General features: G+C 46.8%; 3 protein-coding genes across 5 annotated transcripts in view; all 3 read left to right on the forward strand.

Moving 5' to 3' along the window:
- Window positions 1-2,993: 2,993 nt before the first annotated feature.
- On the forward strand, window positions 2,994-5,932 carry zgc:56095 (Ferritin, lower subunit-like). Of its 3 annotated transcripts, none has more exons than XM_060037583.1 (5): window positions 2,994-3,155; window positions 3,739-3,842; window positions 4,509-4,655; window positions 4,967-5,092; window positions 5,239-5,932. In XM_060037583.1, exons 2-5 carry the CDS (start codon window positions 3,741-3,743, stop codon window positions 5,386-5,388), a joined length of 525 nt encoding a protein of 174 aa, XP_059893566.1. In that variant the 5' UTR covers window positions 2,994-3,155; window positions 3,739-3,740; the 3' UTR covers window positions 5,389-5,932. The 3 variants fall into 3 exon arrangements, with proteins under 3 accessions (XP_059893566.1, XP_059893569.1, XP_059893568.1); XM_060037586.1 differs by lacking the exon at window positions 2,994-3,155 and adding an exon at window positions 3,354-3,563; XM_060037585.1 differs by lacking the exon at window positions 2,994-3,155 and adding an exon at window positions 3,357-3,633.
- A 2,052-nt stretch (window positions 5,933-7,984) lies between these two features.
- On the forward strand, window positions 7,985-14,331 carry LOC132446911 (synaptotagmin-1-like). The gene is made up of 9 exons (XM_060037503.1): window positions 7,985-8,321; window positions 10,097-10,335; window positions 11,128-11,303; window positions 11,412-11,510; window positions 11,777-11,944; window positions 12,124-12,291; window positions 12,636-12,753; window positions 13,057-13,190; window positions 13,297-14,331. The coding sequence occupies exons 2-9, from the start codon at window positions 10,104-10,106 to the stop codon at window positions 13,504-13,506; spliced, it is 1,305 nt and encodes a 434-aa protein (XP_059893486.1). The 5' UTR covers window positions 7,985-8,321; window positions 10,097-10,103; the 3' UTR covers window positions 13,507-14,331.
- Window positions 14,332-14,391: 60 nt separating this feature from the next.
- The window catches only part of LOC132446754 (dynein axonemal assembly factor 3-like), an 8,830-nt gene continuing 5,721 nt past the window's right edge, over window positions 14,392-17,500 (forward strand). Inside the window, exons 1-6 of the mRNA XM_060037207.1 lie at window positions 14,392-14,497; window positions 14,937-15,024; window positions 15,391-15,497; window positions 15,573-15,666; window positions 15,946-16,100; window positions 17,000-17,185. Coding sequence (XP_059893190.1) covers window positions 14,943-15,024; window positions 15,391-15,497; window positions 15,573-15,666; window positions 15,946-16,100; window positions 17,000-17,185 — 624 coding nt within the window. The 5' untranslated portion in view covers window positions 14,392-14,497; window positions 14,937-14,942. The remainder of the gene's footprint in view (window positions 14,498-14,936; window positions 15,025-15,390; window positions 15,498-15,572; window positions 15,667-15,945; window positions 16,101-16,999; window positions 17,186-17,500) is intronic.

The following is a 17,500-nucleotide window of genomic DNA, read 5'->3' on the forward strand; positions in this document are numbered from 1 at the left end:
TTGACTTGTTTAATTGCCATGTCAGTACTTCTAACTCAGTGGCTGTAAGTGAGTTATGATAAGGATTTCAAGAAATTTTGTGAAAATTGCCAAAAAAGAGAATTACATACCCAACCTTTAACAGATGTGACTGTGACGTGAATTGTCTGGCTGGCTAAAATTTGAGAGGGGTTCTGGAAGTGTCCATGGTAAGATTTGTGTAACCAACGAGAGAGAGGTATGATCAGTTAAGCATGACGAAGGAGAAGTGTATGGAAGTAAATCTGTGCCATCGGATTTTGAAAATTAAAAGCCATTGAATTCTAAGCACGGAATATTTATGCATTGAAATAACGTATCTGGATTTGAATTCCAACGTAATCAACGTCCCCACTTGAAGTTTTTGACGTTGAATCTTTGATTTTGAATTTTTAACGTTGAAAAATAAAGCTGAATAGGAGTTAAATTCAAATCCAAATACAATGCATAAATATTCAGTGCTTAGAGTTCAATTGCTTTTTATTTTCAAAATCCGATGGCACAGATTTACTTCCATAGAAGTGACTCAAACATTTTGTGGTTAAGAGGGCGTATCGGCTTCCACCATAGGTTTCTACAGGAAAAAATCTGTGTTGGGAACTTGGGATGGGGGAATCTAGAGCGGTATGGAAGCGCGCAATAATTTGCACTGTCTACTTTAGCAAACTACTTTCAGCGTGACTGGAAAGAACTTCCTTAAATTAACCTTTAATGCTAGATTTGCAGGAACGCTATTGTGTGAATTAGTTTGGTTCTCTTTCATGGAAGCCAGAAGATCAGACACACACACACACACACACACACACACACACTTACTAACACTCACAAACACACACTCACACCCCACACTTGATGAGACGTCGTTGTGTGGTGAGAACTGATAGAAAATCGTAAACAACAACAATCGCCGGTGGGGAGAAGTCATTTTTCCATTGACTGGAAGCCTGCTTTATTTATTGTAGGTTACAAAAAATAAAGAAAATGGCGGCATTGTTGTTGTTATCGATTTTCTATCAGTTCTCACCACACAACGACGTCTCATCTTTGCTGCTTGAATGTCGGTATGTAATGGTATGGAGTTATTGAAACTTACTACGTGTAAAAAAGACTAGAAATTGAATGTTTATTTTTAAGCCTCGAAAGTTGCACTGGGTGCCTTTAACACATTTCTCCTACAGGTGATCGATAAAGTTCTATCTAGACTATTGAACAGAAATAAAGTGTTTTTTCCGCCGCCGCTGCCGCAAGAGACGCCACCGTCATATATACATATATACATATGTATATATTATATACATACAAATGTATATATTTGAGGGGCAATATCAGAAAGAAAGCGATCCCTTTTATACGCATATTATGCCTTGTATTATAGCAGAACTTCTGTACATGTGTACGTGTGTGTGGGCGGGGGGGGGTCACAATAGTGCCTGGGCTGGAAACAAAAAACTGAGATTTTCCTGTTTCTTCCCACTACGATATTCTATTTCATAAAACCCAGGAGTGGACGGAGCATTCAGAAAGGGATTTACAATTGATGTGTTTTGCAGAGTGGCCAGTCTACACCGTGTTGATGGGAAACCTTTAAATACACTCTTCAGTTAACTTTGTAAATAACGCGCTAACATATCGCCGCCTCCAGCAATATGATTGGTCAAAACTAATTCAAAGTAGAACAAAGTGAGATCCCCGTTCACCCAAATTTGAGATAATTTGCAATCAGACTAATATAACTTAACCTAGAATGTGGGGGCATTGGAAATCGAGGGGATTCAAATTATATGCAAGGCCTATTTATGGAGAACCTTAAAGTAACAATTTAACTTTAAAGGGAAACCAAGGGAATCCAGATTATGCACTGGGAAACAGAAAATATAAGTCACACTTTAAAATCCTACATATCTCCGGTTCATGTTTCAGGGGACAAGTATTAGTAAACGTGGAGTAAAATGTATACAGTAAGGAGGAGCAAAGCGGTGTGTGAAGGGGAGGTCAATTACATATGGAAACTGGGAAATCAGGGGCAGACACACACACAAATCCACTAGCCACAAGCTATGGCCTCGGCAAGTTGCGGTCCCTTGGCCTGCTAGTGTATGGTAAATAGAGGAACCTAGCTGACAGACACCCGTGACAACGGACAGCATTTGCAGATCATCCCGCTGGTTTCACTGCTCTACCCAGAGATTGACTGGAGGAACGGAGAGTCATAAAGCAGTGACAGTGGAATGTGTGTTTACTGAGAGACAGGTCGCTGTGGACATTAATCATTGATCCCAGCCGGCCTTAACAAGGTTATTTAAATCGCACTACGACCTAAAAAGTTAATATTTATTGATCATAACTGATAGACATTAAAATTCAGAAATGAGAAGATATTTATTAGGACTAATAAATGCATTAAATTTATAATTAAATTAATATTTACCATAACTAAGTAGAACATTTCTGATTATATTTACCATAACTAAGTACAACATTTCTGATGCCTTCATACACTTTAGCAACAACAACAAAAAATGTGTCATTAATTAGTTAACTTCTCTCACTTATTTTCATGTCATCAGTTGTGTCTTAAACCAATTTAAATACACAAGTTATTATATGCTACTAATTCCAACATTTATCATTTAAGATTGCTCTTTAGAAGATTGTCTATAATTTTTTTAGATAATGTGTTGAAAAGCTATCCTGCTGTATCTGTAAGGAACTTTGAATGGCATTAGGTTGTTGAAGAAATTGTCTTGATTATTTAGTGTAGGATGGCCACTGTATAAATACATTTCTGAAAGCGTAATCCACTCCACGCAAATTAGTTTTACGATGGAATATTAACTGGTAACGAAAAAGGGAACAATGCGTAACTCCGCCCGTTTTATTTTTGGGTTCGGATCTCCGTAGGATCCGTGCAGTAGAAGTTCTGTGATAAGTAAATAAACTAGTCTTGTCTACACGTCTCCGCTCCAGCAGACGGCGCTATACCTCCGCTGAGCACATAAAAGCTGCCAGCCCCGTTAGCTCCAGCATTTAAGCTGTCCTAAACAAACATCGCCCTCTGCCTCACAAACACAGCAAACAGAACAAACCAAACCTATGCAACCACGTTTTCCTGGTTAAGCGGATCAGACAATACTGTGGTAAGACCTACTTTCAATTCCTAAATATTTTGGTTGATGTTTCAGGGGACGAGTGTTAGTGGAAATACATTGAGTACAAATGTAAACAGTTAGGAGGACCAAAGCGGTGTGTGAAAGGTGAGGTCAATTAAATATGAGTGGTTAGTAGTTTGAAGCTGGTCATATTATGGTTGCAGTCAGCTGCGTGTGCAGAACCTGGTCACCGCAGCAGGATGCACGCTGGCTACTTATTAACACTATAGGTGCTCCTTATGCACAGGTAGTCATTAAATCACTAAAGGTGGTCATTATCTCTAGATATTCACCTATAAGAGTCGGTGCGCAGACAGAAGCCTTGCTCTCCTCTTCGCCTCCGCTGGACTAAATCTATATATATTTTGCATAACTTGTACTCCTACTGAACGGAAGGTATTCTACGGAAAACGTACTTTTATTTAAATTATTCAATATAACAGTATAGCGATATTAAGTGTGGAAGGTAAGTGTAAATATAGTTATTGAGCATTATTTCGTGTAACAGAATTCATTCGGGGATTTAGTGTATCCAAGTTACACTAGTATTGATGGTGTTTTTGTCTCTTAGCGATGCATTCCGCGGTGAAACAGAACTATCATTTGGAGACCGAAGCGGACCTCAACAAGCTGGTCAATGTCAAGCTGGCTGCGTCGTACACTTACCTGGCCCTGGTATGATCTCTGACCACTAGTCTTAAAGGCACCCAGTGCAACTTTATGTAAACATTCAATGAAAAATAAACATTCAATTTCTAGTCTTTTTTACACGTAGTAAGTTTCAATAACTCCATACCATTACATATCGACATTCAAGGAGCAAAGATGAGACGTCGTTGTGTGGTGAGAACTGATAGAAAATCGTAAACAACAACAATCGCCGGTGGGGAGAAGCCATTTTTTCATTGACTGGAAGCCTGCTTTATTTATTGTAGGTTACAAAAAATAAAGAAAATGTCGGCATTGTTGTTGTTATCGATTTTGTATCAGTTCTCACCACACAACGACGTCTCATCTTTGCTGCTTAAATGTCGGTATGTAATGGTATGGAGTTATTGAAACTTACTACGTGTAAAAAAGACTAGAAATTGAATGTTTATTTTTAAGCCTCGAAAGTTGCACTGGGTGCCTTTTAAGATAGAGGTTTGTCTGTGTGTTATGGTAATATATAAATGTATGTATATGAATGTGTGTGTTGCACACGTTTGTATTATATACATAAAAGTGTGTTGTGTGTAATATATACATGTGTCTGTGTGTGTGAGATGGTATGATATACATATGCGTGTTTTTTTTAATAATATTTTATACAGGTGTATATGTTTGTGTGTGTGTGTGCAGGGTATGTATTTTGACCGTGACGACGTAGCCTTGCCGAAGTTCTCCCAGTACTTCATGGAGCGGGCCACTAAGGAGCAGGAGCAGGCAGAGCAACTCCTCCAGTACCAGAACATGAGGGGGGGGCGAGTGGTTCTGCAGAGCATCGCTGTGAGTCCCCGCCGGCAGGGGAACAGATTACCTCTACACACATTTCACACATTTCTGAGTTTATGTTGTCCACATGCTTTCAACACATGTTTACATGCTGTCAAATTGAACCTGTTAAACTATCATGTGTGTATGTGTGCACTAGACAATATTCACTAAATAACAGGACGGTTGAGTTAATTTAAACAGGACGTTATTCAACAGGGTGTTGTGTAACCATGTTGCGTAGATTCTGTGCTTGGTGTTCCGTGGTGTTTGTTTTGCTAGAGGTGCGTTACACCAGAGTGCGTGTATGTATGTGTGCGTTGCAGAAGCCCATCAGAGAGGAGTGGAAGGGGGGTCTGGATGCCCTGACCTTCTCCCTGGACTACCAGAAGACCCTGAACAGCCGCGTTCTGGACCTCCACCGTCGGGCTGACGGACACAAAGACCCACACGTACGTCATGCTGCTGCAGCGCTCAAATATGTCGTCACACTTGTGTTGTGTAATGTGTGGCATCGGCGCACATAATCCTCTCCCTGAGTGCGTCTCATGATGTGTCGTCCACCCCCCCCTGCCCCCACCCCCACCCTTCTGTGCAGCTGTGCGACTTCCTGGAGACTCACTTCCTGGCCGACAGCCATGTGGTCATTAAGCAGCTGGGAGACTACATGGGGAGCTTGGGGCGTCTCTGCGCCACAGAGGCACAGGCGGGGATGGGCGAGTACCTGTTCGACAAACACACCCTGTAGGGGGCCGGCCGGCCGCTATCTTGACCACCACCATGTTTCCCCCCGGACCGCCTCCTCCTCCGTTACTATGACGACCACAACCTCATGTTCCCCCTCCCCCCCGCCTCCTGTTTTCCGTTACTATACCAACCACAACCTCACCCTGTCGCCCCTTATCCCCGCACTCCTGTCACCATCATGCTCCCCCCCCCCCCCCCTCCTTCTCTGTTACTATGACAACCACATCATGTTCCTCCTCCCTCTCCGTTACTATGACAACGATAACCTCACACTTCAGGTGTCCCCCTCCCCATCCTGATTTTACTATGACAACCACAACCTGAGCGTCAACCCCACTCCCAACCCCATCTGTTACCATGACGAACACAACAACCTCAGCCCGTCTCTGTGGCAGCACGTTGCAACAGAAATCTGGATAATGAACTAAATGATCTCTCGAGTCTGTATTTTCCAATGGACATGCTGTCCGATCAAGTACACCAGCATGGTTAGATCTCCCTTAACAAGCAATAAAATCAGAATAATTTTGGATTACATTCTTAAACATGTCTCCGTGTCCCTTATTTTAGTGTGTGTGTGTGTGTGTGTGTGTGTGTGTGTGTGTGTGTGTGTGTGACAATCTAGTGTCCACATACAGAACATCAGTGATAAGAGGTTCTACTGGACATCAGGTCACGGTGGGACTTTGAGTCTAGAAGCTGCTGACTCAGTGTCTGTCTGGGCTGTAATCTTTAACTCCACTTAGTGTGTGTTACATATAGGCTCCGCAGGGTGCTCCGTCAGCGTTATTACACGTTCTGGGACTCGACAGCAAAACATGCTGTACCTTTATGCAAATACGCCTTACCATATCAAGTACTCGACCCTACCTTATATGGAAGGTTCAGCAGTAGAGGGGGGTCGAGACCCTGTCTTGCATGGGGGGGATCCTGGTCCCCTGGCCTGACATGGACCAGGAGTCAGGACCACCCCATGCTAAGCCAGGGGACGCTAGCATGTGGTCCAGGTCCATGCTAGCATCCCCTGGTCAAGCAAGGACCAGGTCAACATGCTAGCATCCCCTAGCTTAGCATGGACCAGGAGGGGTCATCCCTATGTTCCCCGGGTGCAAAGGGTTGGGGTCAGTTTAGGGTTAGGGTGAGGGTTAACCTTAAACCTAACCCTAACCAATCGGAGGAGAGCCATTCTAACCAATCAAAGGCGAATCAGAGGCAACTAGGCGGTACTTGCCCCTACCATCCTACGAAAGAAAGATTTGCTCACAGAGTCCTATGTTCCCCGGTCACATACAAAGCGGGGAACATAGGACCCGGGGAACACGGGTACGCTCCCGACCAGGACACCATGCTAGCATCCCCTAGCTTAGCATGGACCAGGACACAATGCTAGCATCCCCTGGCTTAGCATGGACCAGGACACCATGCTAGCATCCCCTGGCTTAGCATGGACCAGGACACCATGCTAGCATCCCCTGGCTTAGCATGGACCAGGACACCATGCTAGCATCCCCTGGCTTAGCATGGACCAGGACACCATGCTAGCATCCCCTGGCTTAGCATGGACCAGGACACCATGCTAGCATCCCCTGGCTTAGCATGGACCAGGACACCATGCTAGCATCCCCTGGCTTAGCATGGACCAGGACACCATGCTAGCATCCCCTGGCTTAGCATGGACCAGGACACCATGCTAGCATCCCCTGGCTTAGCATGGACCAGGACACCATGCTAGCATCCCTTAGCTTAGCATGGACCAGGACACCATGCTAGCATCCCCTAGCTTAGCATGGACCAGGACACCATGCTAGCATCCCCTGGCTTAGCATGGACCAGGACACCATGCTAGCATCCCCTGGCTTAGCATGGACCAGGACACCATGCTAGCATCCCTTAGCTTAGCATGGACCAGGACACCATGCTAGCATCCCCTAGCTTAGCATGGACCAGGACACCATGCTAGCATCCCTTAGCTTAGCATGGACCAGGACACCATGCTAGCATCCCCTGGCTTAGCATGGACCAGGACACCATGCTAGCATCCCCTGGCTTAGCATGGACCAGGACACCATGCTAGCATCCCCTGGCTTAGCATGGACCAGGACACCATGCTAGCATCCCCTGGCTTAGCATGGACCAGGACACCATGCTAGCATCCCCTGGCTTAGCATGGACCAGGACACCATGCTAGCATCCCCTGGCTTAGCATGGACCAGGACACCATGCTAGCATCCCCTGGCTTAGCATGGACCAGGACACCATGCTAGCATCCCCTGGCTTAGCATGGACCAGGACACCATGCTAGCATCCCCTAGCTTAGCATGGACCAGGACACCATGCTAGCATCCCCTAGCTTAGCATGGACCAGGACACCATGCTAGCATCCCCTGGCTTAGCATGGACCAGGACACCATGCTAGCATCCCTTAGCTTAGCATGGACCAGGACACCATGCTAGCATCCCCTGGCTTAGCATGGACCAGGACACCATGCTAGCATCCCCTGGCTTAGCATTGGGTCCGGGTCCATGTTAAGCCAGGGGATGCGCAGGCTGTAGGGATTAGAGGAGGGGGAGGGCTGGTCTGATCAGTGGGTCCTAATGGGGGACCGTCGTGTTGACGACACTGTCTCATTTCAACACGACATCCTCCATCTCCCCGATCAATGCGGCTGATCTGAATCAGTCCTTATGATCAGCAACAGTATATATTCTTAGAGGTCCCAGATGTTCAGCAACACATGTGTTGGGCTGAAAGTAAGGGGGGAAGGGGGGATTACGAGATTAGTGGCACAGTGTGTGTGTGTGTGTGTGTGTGTGTGTGTGTGTGTGTGTGTGTGATGCTGGGAGGCTGAGTGTGTGTCAGTACAGTTGGTCAGGTGGAGTGTGAGTGAGTGGTGAGGAGCAGGTTCTACAGGAAACCACTGGACTCTTGCACAGGTGAGTCAACTCAAACAGAGTTCGATACTTTAGTGGTTCTCTTGAGGATCCACACATTTCCTTCAGCTAGATCATGACATGGATCATAAAGTGGGGTTTTAGTTTTTAAAAGTCACGTAATGTGCTAAAATATCTGCTCTATGAGAGTTTGGAGCTATGTATCTATTATATATTGTATATTAATTGTATAATCCACGCTCAGCATTGTTTGTAGACAAAATAGGACAGAAAACAAACAGGAGTGGAATCGTTTGATAATCCCCCATTTCAATCAGCTTTGCATGACATCGTCAACCAGCTATAGCTGATCTATTGCCAAGGATAGCATATAGAATATAGCTGACAATAGCTGAATATAGCTGGACTTTTATATTGCATAGCCAACTGCAGCCGAATACTTCTGGACTTTTACCTGCTCTATAGCCAGCATCAGCTGAATATGTTTGGACTTGTAACTGCTCTGTAGACAACTATGGATGAATATAGCTGGGCTTTTAGCTGCTCTGTATCTGATTATATTACGCTATCGAACAGCTGCAGAGTCCTTAAAGCCGCTACAGTCCACCTTAAGTTGGCTATAAAGAAACTATAGTCAGCTATAGTCCACAGTCCACTAGCTGTACCATCCTGTGTGAGATGCCAGACTCTGCAGATGCAATGACTATATCTTGGTAGATTGGAGTAACAATAAAACCTACAGTATGTGTGTAAAATGTATGTTCACTGCTTCACATAAGGGCAATGAGAGAAACTGTATTTTTACCTTTTTGACAGCTCTGTTTGAGACTCTTAAGGAAATGTCATCCCCCTCACCACCATCAACATCATCATCAACATCCCCATCATCATCATCATCATCATCATCGCCACCACAACCATCATCATCACTGCCATCTAAAGACAGTAACAGACAGACAGTCAACAGACTGGTAGAGAGCTGGACACACAGACAGGACATCAAAACTCTGAGGGACTCATTTTGGATGAGCCATAAAAGACCCTAGGGCCTAGGGCCTAATCCAGTTAGAGAGAGAGAGAGAGAGAGAGGAGAGAGAGAGAGAGAGAGAGAGAGAGAGAGAGAGAGAGAAAGAGAGAGAGAGAGAGAGAGAGAGAGAGAGAGAGAGAGGGAGAGGGAGAGGGAGAGAGAGAGAGAGAGAGAGAGAGAGAGGGGGGGCAGGTAGACAGAGTGGGATCCAGAGAGAGAGAGAAGCAGGTAGACAGAGAGAGAGAGAGAGAGAGAGAGAGAGAGATGCTTGATGTGACAGAGCAACAGAGGGATTAAGGTCGGCCATGTTGAGCATCTGGCATGGAGCCTGGACTACTGGATTACACACAAATACAAACACACACACACACACATTAAATACTATAAATATATTTATATATATCGTAGTCTTAGATGTAGTACTAGTAGTAATACATGTAGACATGTAGTCAGACAAGATTTTTATTTTCATGAAGTTATGCGTCCCTCCACCGGTCTAACTCAGTGTGTGTGTTGTCCCTCCACCGGTCTAACTCAGTGTGTGTGTTGTCCCTCCACCGGTCTAACTCAGTGTGTGTGTTGTCCCTCCACCGGTCTAACTCAGTGTGTGTGTTGTCCCTCCACCGGTCTAACTCAGTGTGTGTGTTGTCCCTCCACCGGTCTAACTCAGTGTGTGTGTTGTCCCTCCACCGGTCTAACTCAGTGTGTGTGTTGTCCCTCCACCGGTCTAACTCAGTGTGTGTGTTGTCCCTCCACCGGTCTAACTCAGTGTGTGTGTGTTGTGTCCCAGCTACAGCATGAGGCTGCTCAGCATCGGAACCCGGCCTCGAAGGGCTGCAGAACCCTCTGAACCAGAATCAGAGGAAGGACCAGAGCCCACCAAGCACGAGCACTCAGAACACCATCCAGACCACCCAGAACACAACCCAGAACACAACCCAGAACACAACCCAGAACACAACCCAGAACACCACCATGACTACAAACACATGAAGGACAAGTTCCTCAACGAAATCACCCACCTGCCAAGTAGGTCTACTCTCAGATGCTGTCATGGTGTTGGACTGCACAAAATGCACAGTTAGACCGGCTCAAGTCTTCCTGGTAACATTTACAAGGGCAGGGCAGTGGAGTAGTGATTATGGTGTTTGACACGTCGACTCTACCTTTAAGCAAGAAGTAGACTGCTCCTTAATAACATGTATTCTAAAAACCTCATCGGAACAAAGCTTCTGCCAAATGACTAGAGTATAGCAATGAGTAGCAAAAGGTTATGTAACGAAGACATGATAACAGAAGAGAGGCATTCGTCATGATAAGGCCAACAATACCTTATCATGATAGAACAGACAGCTTCGAGCTGAAGCCAGCATCCACCCTATACTGTATGTGCTGTTGGTATTGTGTTGGTGTTTCCTCGATTGTGCCACCTGGTGGCTTTTAGATGAACCTGCCTGAGATCTGTGGTCCATGTGCAGTTTTACAGTCTATATCTTGTTCAAGTGGTGATGGTGTCTATCTTGTTACAGTGTTATGTTGCAGCGTGGAGGGTCTCCATCTTTTTACAATAGTGTCGATCGTGTTACAATGTAAAATGTCTATACCTTGTAACAAGTGGTGATGTCTCAGTGTTGATAGTCTCCGGTTATTATAGTGCTGAGGGTCTCTATCTATTCAGTGATCATGGGCCTATGTTCCCCAGGTCACACCCCAGGTGTGACCTGGGGAACATAGGCCAATGATCACTGAATGGTGACAGACTTTATACAGTGATGATGGTCTCTGTGTTGATTCAGTTCTGATGGTCTCCTGTTGTTACAGTGCCCATGTGGGCGGTGGGGGCCATCGTGGTGGTGGTGATACTGCTGGTGGCCTGCTGCATCTTCTGTGTCTTCAAGAAGTGCTGTGGCAAGAAGAAGAAGCCCAAGAAGGAGAGAGTTTCCAAGGGTGGACGGAGACGGAAGGCCAAGGAAGGAGATGGAGAGGGAGGGGAGAAGGTAGAGAGACCATAGCGCCCTACAATGTCCTACCTGCCCTTTTTCTACAAACCTAACATCTTCCTCACAGATTTCCTCGAATCTAATCCCCTGTTTGGTTTCTCACAGGAGGGGGAGGACAAGAAGGAGGGAGGGGAGGAGGAGAAAGAGCAGGAGAAGCTGGGTAGACTGGAGTTCTCCCTGGACTACAACTTCACAGACGCACAGGTAGGACACTGCTATGTCCAGGGACATCACGAGAAGTCCTTTCCGCCATCTCTTTGTCTAAACAAGGCATGCTAGTCCCATCAGCTCCATCGACTATTTGTCTTTAGATCTATGGATGTTACAGATTTGTACATTTGTAACAGTAGTATTAGTAGTAGTAGTTTTAAAGACGCAAACAAACAATTACAAAAACATGTTTATTTACTTGAACATCACCTCCCGTGATCCTCACCTCCCGGTCATATGTTTGCGTCTCCTGTCCTCAGCTCATCGTGGGGATACTTCAGGCCCAGGACCTGGCCGCTATGGATATGGGGGGGACGTCAGACCCCTATGTCAAGGTTTTCCTGTTACCAGACAAAAAGAAGAAGTTTGAAACCAAGGTCCAGCGCAAGAACCTGTGTCCAGTCTTCAACGAGACTTTCATCTTCAAGGTGCCTCCAGACGTTCCCACAGACGTCACAAGAGACGATACTGCCGATGTTTGACTGCCGTTATTACAGGCTTTACTGCAGAATTTATGTGTAGATATTTATAGTGTCACTGTGCATATTTTTGCTGGTATAGATAAAGTCTTACTGCTGCTGGTAGTGATGACGGTTCCCTCTTCTAGATCCCGTACGCAGAGCTTGGAGGGAAGACCCTGGTTCTGCAGGTGTTTGACTTCGACCGCTTTTCCAAACATGACATCATCGGGGAGATCAAGATCCCCATGAACAGTGTGGACCTGGGTCAGCCCCTGCAGACCTGGAGAGACGTGGAGAGCGGAGAGAAGGAGGAGGTAGGGTTCATCATCCCCTGTTCCTCTAAATCTAGACCACGTATTTCAGAAGCCGCCAAAGTAACCACGAAACCAGTAACTGTGCCTTGAAACTGAAACAAGGAAAATGTTGATACTTGCCAAAGTAGCCAAACAATTTAGTTAGTTAGTAAGTTAACATTAGTACCTACATGCGTAAAGTTAGGTAAGTCCTGTAGGAACAAGTTCCTAGTTCCTAGTGATGGGTGTAGCATTACAGATCCCTTCATCGACCGGGGGCCACATTACTCTTACAGAGTAAGAGCTTCTCCAGGGCCGCAGAGTCAATGACAGAAATCATTTCATGCCTTCTTCTGTTTTGTTAGCAAGAGCTGCTGGGAGACATCTGCATCTCTCTGCGATACGTTCCCACTGCCGGGAAACTGACCGTCAACATCATGGAGGCCAAGAACCTGAAGAAGATGGACGTGGGAGGACTATCAGGTCATCCATGCACTACGACCATCGTTCATCACTGAAAGACAGAGGGCTTCACGGCTACATTGGTGACAGGGTGGGGGAGACAGGCAGAGACTCTGGTGACGACAGGGTGAAACTCTGGGGATGATTGGCCGGTGATGACAGAATGGTTATGACCGTGTGGTTATGGCAGGGTGAAATTGCAATGACGACCGCAGGGAGAGGATGACAGGGTGAAATTCTGGGGATCACAGAAAGGTGGGGATGACAGGGTGGTGATGACAGGGTGAACAGAAACAGCACCTTAACAACTCGTTGTCTCCTCAGACCCCTTCGTGAAGATTGTCCTTCAGCAGAACGGGAAGAGGATCAAGAAGAAGAAGACGACGGTGAAGAAGAACACCCTGAACCCCTACTTCAACGAGAGCTTCAGCTTTGATGTTCCCTTCGAGCAGATCCAGGTGAGACCAGTAACCTCGTCATTGACAAACCCTACTCTACTACTTAGTTCTCCTCCGGAATAATAAGTACCCTGGATTTGACCAACCCGTTTTGCTCCACATCCAGAAAGTGCAGGTGGTGATCACCGTGTTTGATTACGACAAGCTGGGCAGCAACGACCCCATCGGCAAGAGCTTCATGGGCTACGGGGCGACCGGTGTGGGACTCCGCCACTGGTCCGAGATGCTAGCGAACCCGCGCCGCCCCGTAGCGCAGTGGCACACGCTGCTGCCAGAGGAGGAGGTGGAGGCAGCGCTGAAGGCTAAACCCCGCTAGCAGTACTGTTTGTTGTTTAAACATGTTGTGGGTAAGATTTATGAGTTGCAAAGAGAGTCGTAATTCCGGAAGAGAATTTTTAACTCCCAAATGTTGAAGTGGACCATCGGCCATTCACTGGCGCATGTGATTGAAAGGTCTAAGTCTCAATTATCTCGTCGAGAGGCCGCCACGCAGTCAACCAGAAGAGATTTTCTGACAGAGCACTTCACACAAATCTGATGGAAGGTTTTGGTATTTCTGAGAAATTGCACTCAAATTAAGAGCTCTTAAATCTTACCTAAAGTAACATAAAATACATGTTTTTGTGTTCAGATCATCATTACTCTATGATGAGTATCAGTATAATTTCTGTTAATTATGGCATTTTACAACCACCCTAATCCTGTCTTCCGTGTTTACATGTTCTGTTGCCATATTCTGTTTTATTCTATTTTAGTTTGTTTAAGAGTGTGTGTGTGTGTGTGTGTGTGTGTGTGTGTGTGTGTGTGTGTGTGTGTGTGTGTGTGTGTGTGTGTGTGTGTGTGTGTGTGTGTGTGTGTGTGTGTGTGAGAATTATCTGCCGTAAAATTCTGAATGTTTAACTGGAAAGTGATATCTGTAAAAATTAATCTGTTGTACCCTGACATCGAAGTAACAGTTGTAATCCATTTCCAACTCATTCTAATACGTTTGTTCTCTGTATTGAATCGTGTTTATCAAGTAGGCCTATCTATTTGTACTTTGAATGGTATGCTCTCTGATGTACTAATACAGTGCGTAGATGTTACAATGACCTTAAAAGATGTTGTATGCTTCATAAACCAATAAAACCATTGACCCGCCTCTCCTGGTGTCTTTCTCTGTCCCACCGCTCGGGGGCGACATTTATCCTCCTTCCCGCTGTCGCTTAGCAACCAGCACTAACTTTAGAGTACCCTCACTATTGTGTCGAGGTGTCGATGTCGTTTCGTTATCAACGGTTCATCATCGTTTAGTCTGGACTCCGAGGGTAAGTTTGTCTTAATACTGGTTTTACCGTCTTTAAAGCTTTAAAGCGAGGCATTCACTCAGCTGGAGCTTGCATAAACATGTGGACCGATATTAACTCTTACTGTGAATTGTGTCTAAACGATAAGCGGGTGTTGGACTGCCTTAGATTACACTATTTGACAAGAAGACCCAACATAATGGAGCTACAATTAAACTTACACAAATTATATTCACATGAAGTGCACAAAGTTTAAGGAACAGAACCCTTAACTTACCTGCGCTGTGGTAAGCCGTATTTACTTTGGTTTTTCATCATGTAGCCTAACGTAATGTCGACTAATTCCGAGGCTAGTATAATGTTAAGATAGATAATAATGTTATTAATGTAACGTTATTCATATAATGCAGCGCAGGAGTTAGTAATGTTTGTTCACTGACCGTCTTTGTCCGGTCTGAAGACGAGGATGAGCAGCGCGCGCTGTGTGGAGGGCGCGGGCAGCGTCACCTGGTGGGGATTCAGCCCCGCGCGGGACCTAACGGCGACAGGTGGGCGACTCTTTTAAAGGTGACATATAACTGATAAGGCATCACAAGCCGTTTTGAAAATCTGCCTCTCCTGACACCGCAAGTGGGCGAGTCAACCTAGATGTGTGCTGGATAGATCTGTCGACCGGCCTGCCCAGTGGTCTGTAGCAAACGTCGCTCGTCTTCCGTCATATATCTTGGACACGCCCACTTGTGATGTCAGAAGAGGCTGATTTTCTGTAGCTGTTACAAGCCGATATTTGCTTGTAGCAGCTAATCACACTCACAGCTGGTGGCATGATATGTCACCTTTGATCACAGCATCATGTCACGTCTTCATCATGTCTGGCATTAGATGTGTGTAACGTGTCCCTCGTTTTTCCTTAGGACCCGTAAAGCAGCAAGGGGAGCTTAATGTGTTACTGGTTGGGAGCAGCGATCCCCGACACATCCTGAAGACCTTCGCGGGGTTAGAGGACACAGACAGCCTTCACGTGAGTCTCAGTCGGCTCAACGGTTTCAGTGGCACTCCTAGCCGTAGCATGTCTAACGTCCTGTCCTCTGTCTAGGTATGGGTGATCGAGAACAGCGTGGAGGTGATCGCCCGTCAACTCCTGCTCCTCTCCCTCTCCCTCGCTCCTGAGGAGAGCACTAGCGTCCACAGTGGGTGAACATGGATACACTGATTAACACCTCTAAGGATCCCCAATTCCGGTGCCCTCAGAGTCTTTTTTTGCATGGAAATACCCAGATATACACACAGAATTTAAGCCCAGAAATACAGGGTTAGTAGAGTATGACTCACTGCACGTCCTCCTGTATGAGTATGTGACAAATAAGAAACTTTGACTTTTGTAACCTTTAATCGTCCGATGTTGTCTTGGCTATAAACCTAAAGCCTGTCGAGGTGGTGAAGTGGGGTCTGTGTGTTTCTGTGTTCAGAGAAGGCGGAGACGTTTCTGGAAGTGTTGGGGAACAGCGAGCTGCGCAGCGAGACGGGGGACGCGCTGAGGGCGGCAGCGGCTCGTCTCGTTGACTACGTCACGGTCGGCCAGGAGGCGGAGCCCCACCCATGCCTCGTAACGTCGCTGCTCAAGGTGGGTGCTGCACCCTGGCCCTGGCTACGCTCCAAACAAACCGGCGTGTGTTAGAGAGCACCCTGTGTGACACCCATGTTTGTGCCCAACATTTATATTGGATGAATCTGATGACAATGAAAACAGCTAGGCATGATGGGATGTAGTGCGGAAGCATCTGCATCGGCTGTACATATATTTTATGGTTCACTATTGGGGAAAAAGTGTGTGACCTATTAAGGGATCCAGATTTGTACTGTACAGTTTGACAAAGGGCGACACCTTGAATACTGCACTATGGGGTGCACAAGTGGACCGTTGCAAACGCTGCCCCCGTCTGAAACATTCACCTCTTATCAGAAGACAACCTCCGTTACATTTGACAGAAAAACCAAACTCTGAAACCGCCACAGGAAACATGCATGGTGTGCGATGGAGGCCCATGGTGTGTGATGGAGGCCCTTGGTGTGTGATGGAGGCCCTTGGTGTGTGATGGTGTGTGATGGTGTGTGATGGAGGTGATGGTGTGTGATGGTGTGATGGAGGCCCATGGTGTGTGATGGAGGCCCATGGTGTGTGATGGAGGCCCTTGGTGTGTGATGGAGGCCCATGGTGTGTGATGGAGGCCCTTGGTGTGTGATGGAGGCCCTTGGTGTGTGATGGAGGCCCTTGGTGTGTGATGGAGGCCCTTGGTGTGTGATGGAGGCCCATGGTGTGTGATGGAGGCCCATGGTGTGTGATGGAGGCCCATGGTGTGTGATGGAGGCCCTTGGTGTGTGATGGAGGCCCATGGTGTGTGATGGAGGCCCATGGTGTGTGATGGAGGCCCATGGTGTGTGATGGAGGCCCATGGTGTGTGATGGAGGCCCATGGTGTGTGATGGAGGCCCATGGTGTGTGATGGAGGCCCTTTCTCCTCAGTTCCGGGAGCGTGATGAGCTGGTGCGTATCTTCAGGACGTGGGCCAAGCCGTGTCCCGAGGGTTCTGGTTCTGTATCGATCACCCGGGCCTGGGACGCCCGTGTCCGCCAGCACCTGGGGACGAGGTACGACGCCAGGAGGGGCTGCTTCGACTGGGACCTCGCCATGAAGCTCCACCAACGAGGAGTAGGGACCACACTGAACCACCTCTGACCTCACTACGACATACTGACCTGACCATGAAGCTACACCAACGAGGAGTAGGGGCCACACTGAACCACCTCTGACCTCACTACGACATACTGACCTGGCCATGAAGCTCCACCAACGAGGAGTAGGGGCCACACTGAACCACCTCTGACCTCACTAAGACATACTGACCTCGCCATGAAGCTCCACCAACGAGGAGTAGGGGCCACACTGAACCACCTCTGACCTCACTACGACATACTGACCTGGCCATGAAGCTCCACCAACGAGGAGTAGGGGCCACACTGAACC

The sequence above is a fragment of the Gadus macrocephalus genome, chromosome 18 (assembly GCF_031168955.1).
Source record: "Gadus macrocephalus chromosome 18, ASM3116895v1".
Lineage (NCBI taxonomy): Eukaryota > Metazoa > Chordata > Actinopteri > Gadiformes > Gadidae > Gadus > Gadus macrocephalus.

Bases quoted from the DNA above. Each gene is read 5' to 3' on its own strand.
- LOC132446911 (XM_060037503.1), top strand. From the start codon at position 10,104: ATGAGGCTGCTCAGCATCGGAACCCGGCCTCGAAGGGCTGCAGAACCC. The intron at 11,511-11,776 runs GTAGGACACTGC...TCCTGTCCTCAG, and splicing joins ACAACTTCACAGACGCACAG to CTCATCGTGGGGATACTTCA. The intron at 11,945-12,123 runs GTGCCTCCAGAC...TCCCTCTTCTAG, and splicing joins ACGAGACTTTCATCTTCAAG to ATCCCGTACGCAGAGCTTGG.
- zgc:56095 (XM_060037583.1), top strand. From the start codon at position 3,741: ATGCATTCCGCGGTGAAACAGAACTATCATTTGGAGACCGAAGCGGAC. The intron at 3,843-4,508 runs GTATGATCTCTG...GTGTGTGTGCAG, and splicing joins CGTACACTTACCTGGCCCTG to GGTATGTATTTTGACCGTGA. The intron at 5,093-5,238 runs GTACGTCATGCT...CCTTCTGTGCAG, and splicing joins ACGGACACAAAGACCCACAC to CTGTGCGACTTCCTGGAGAC.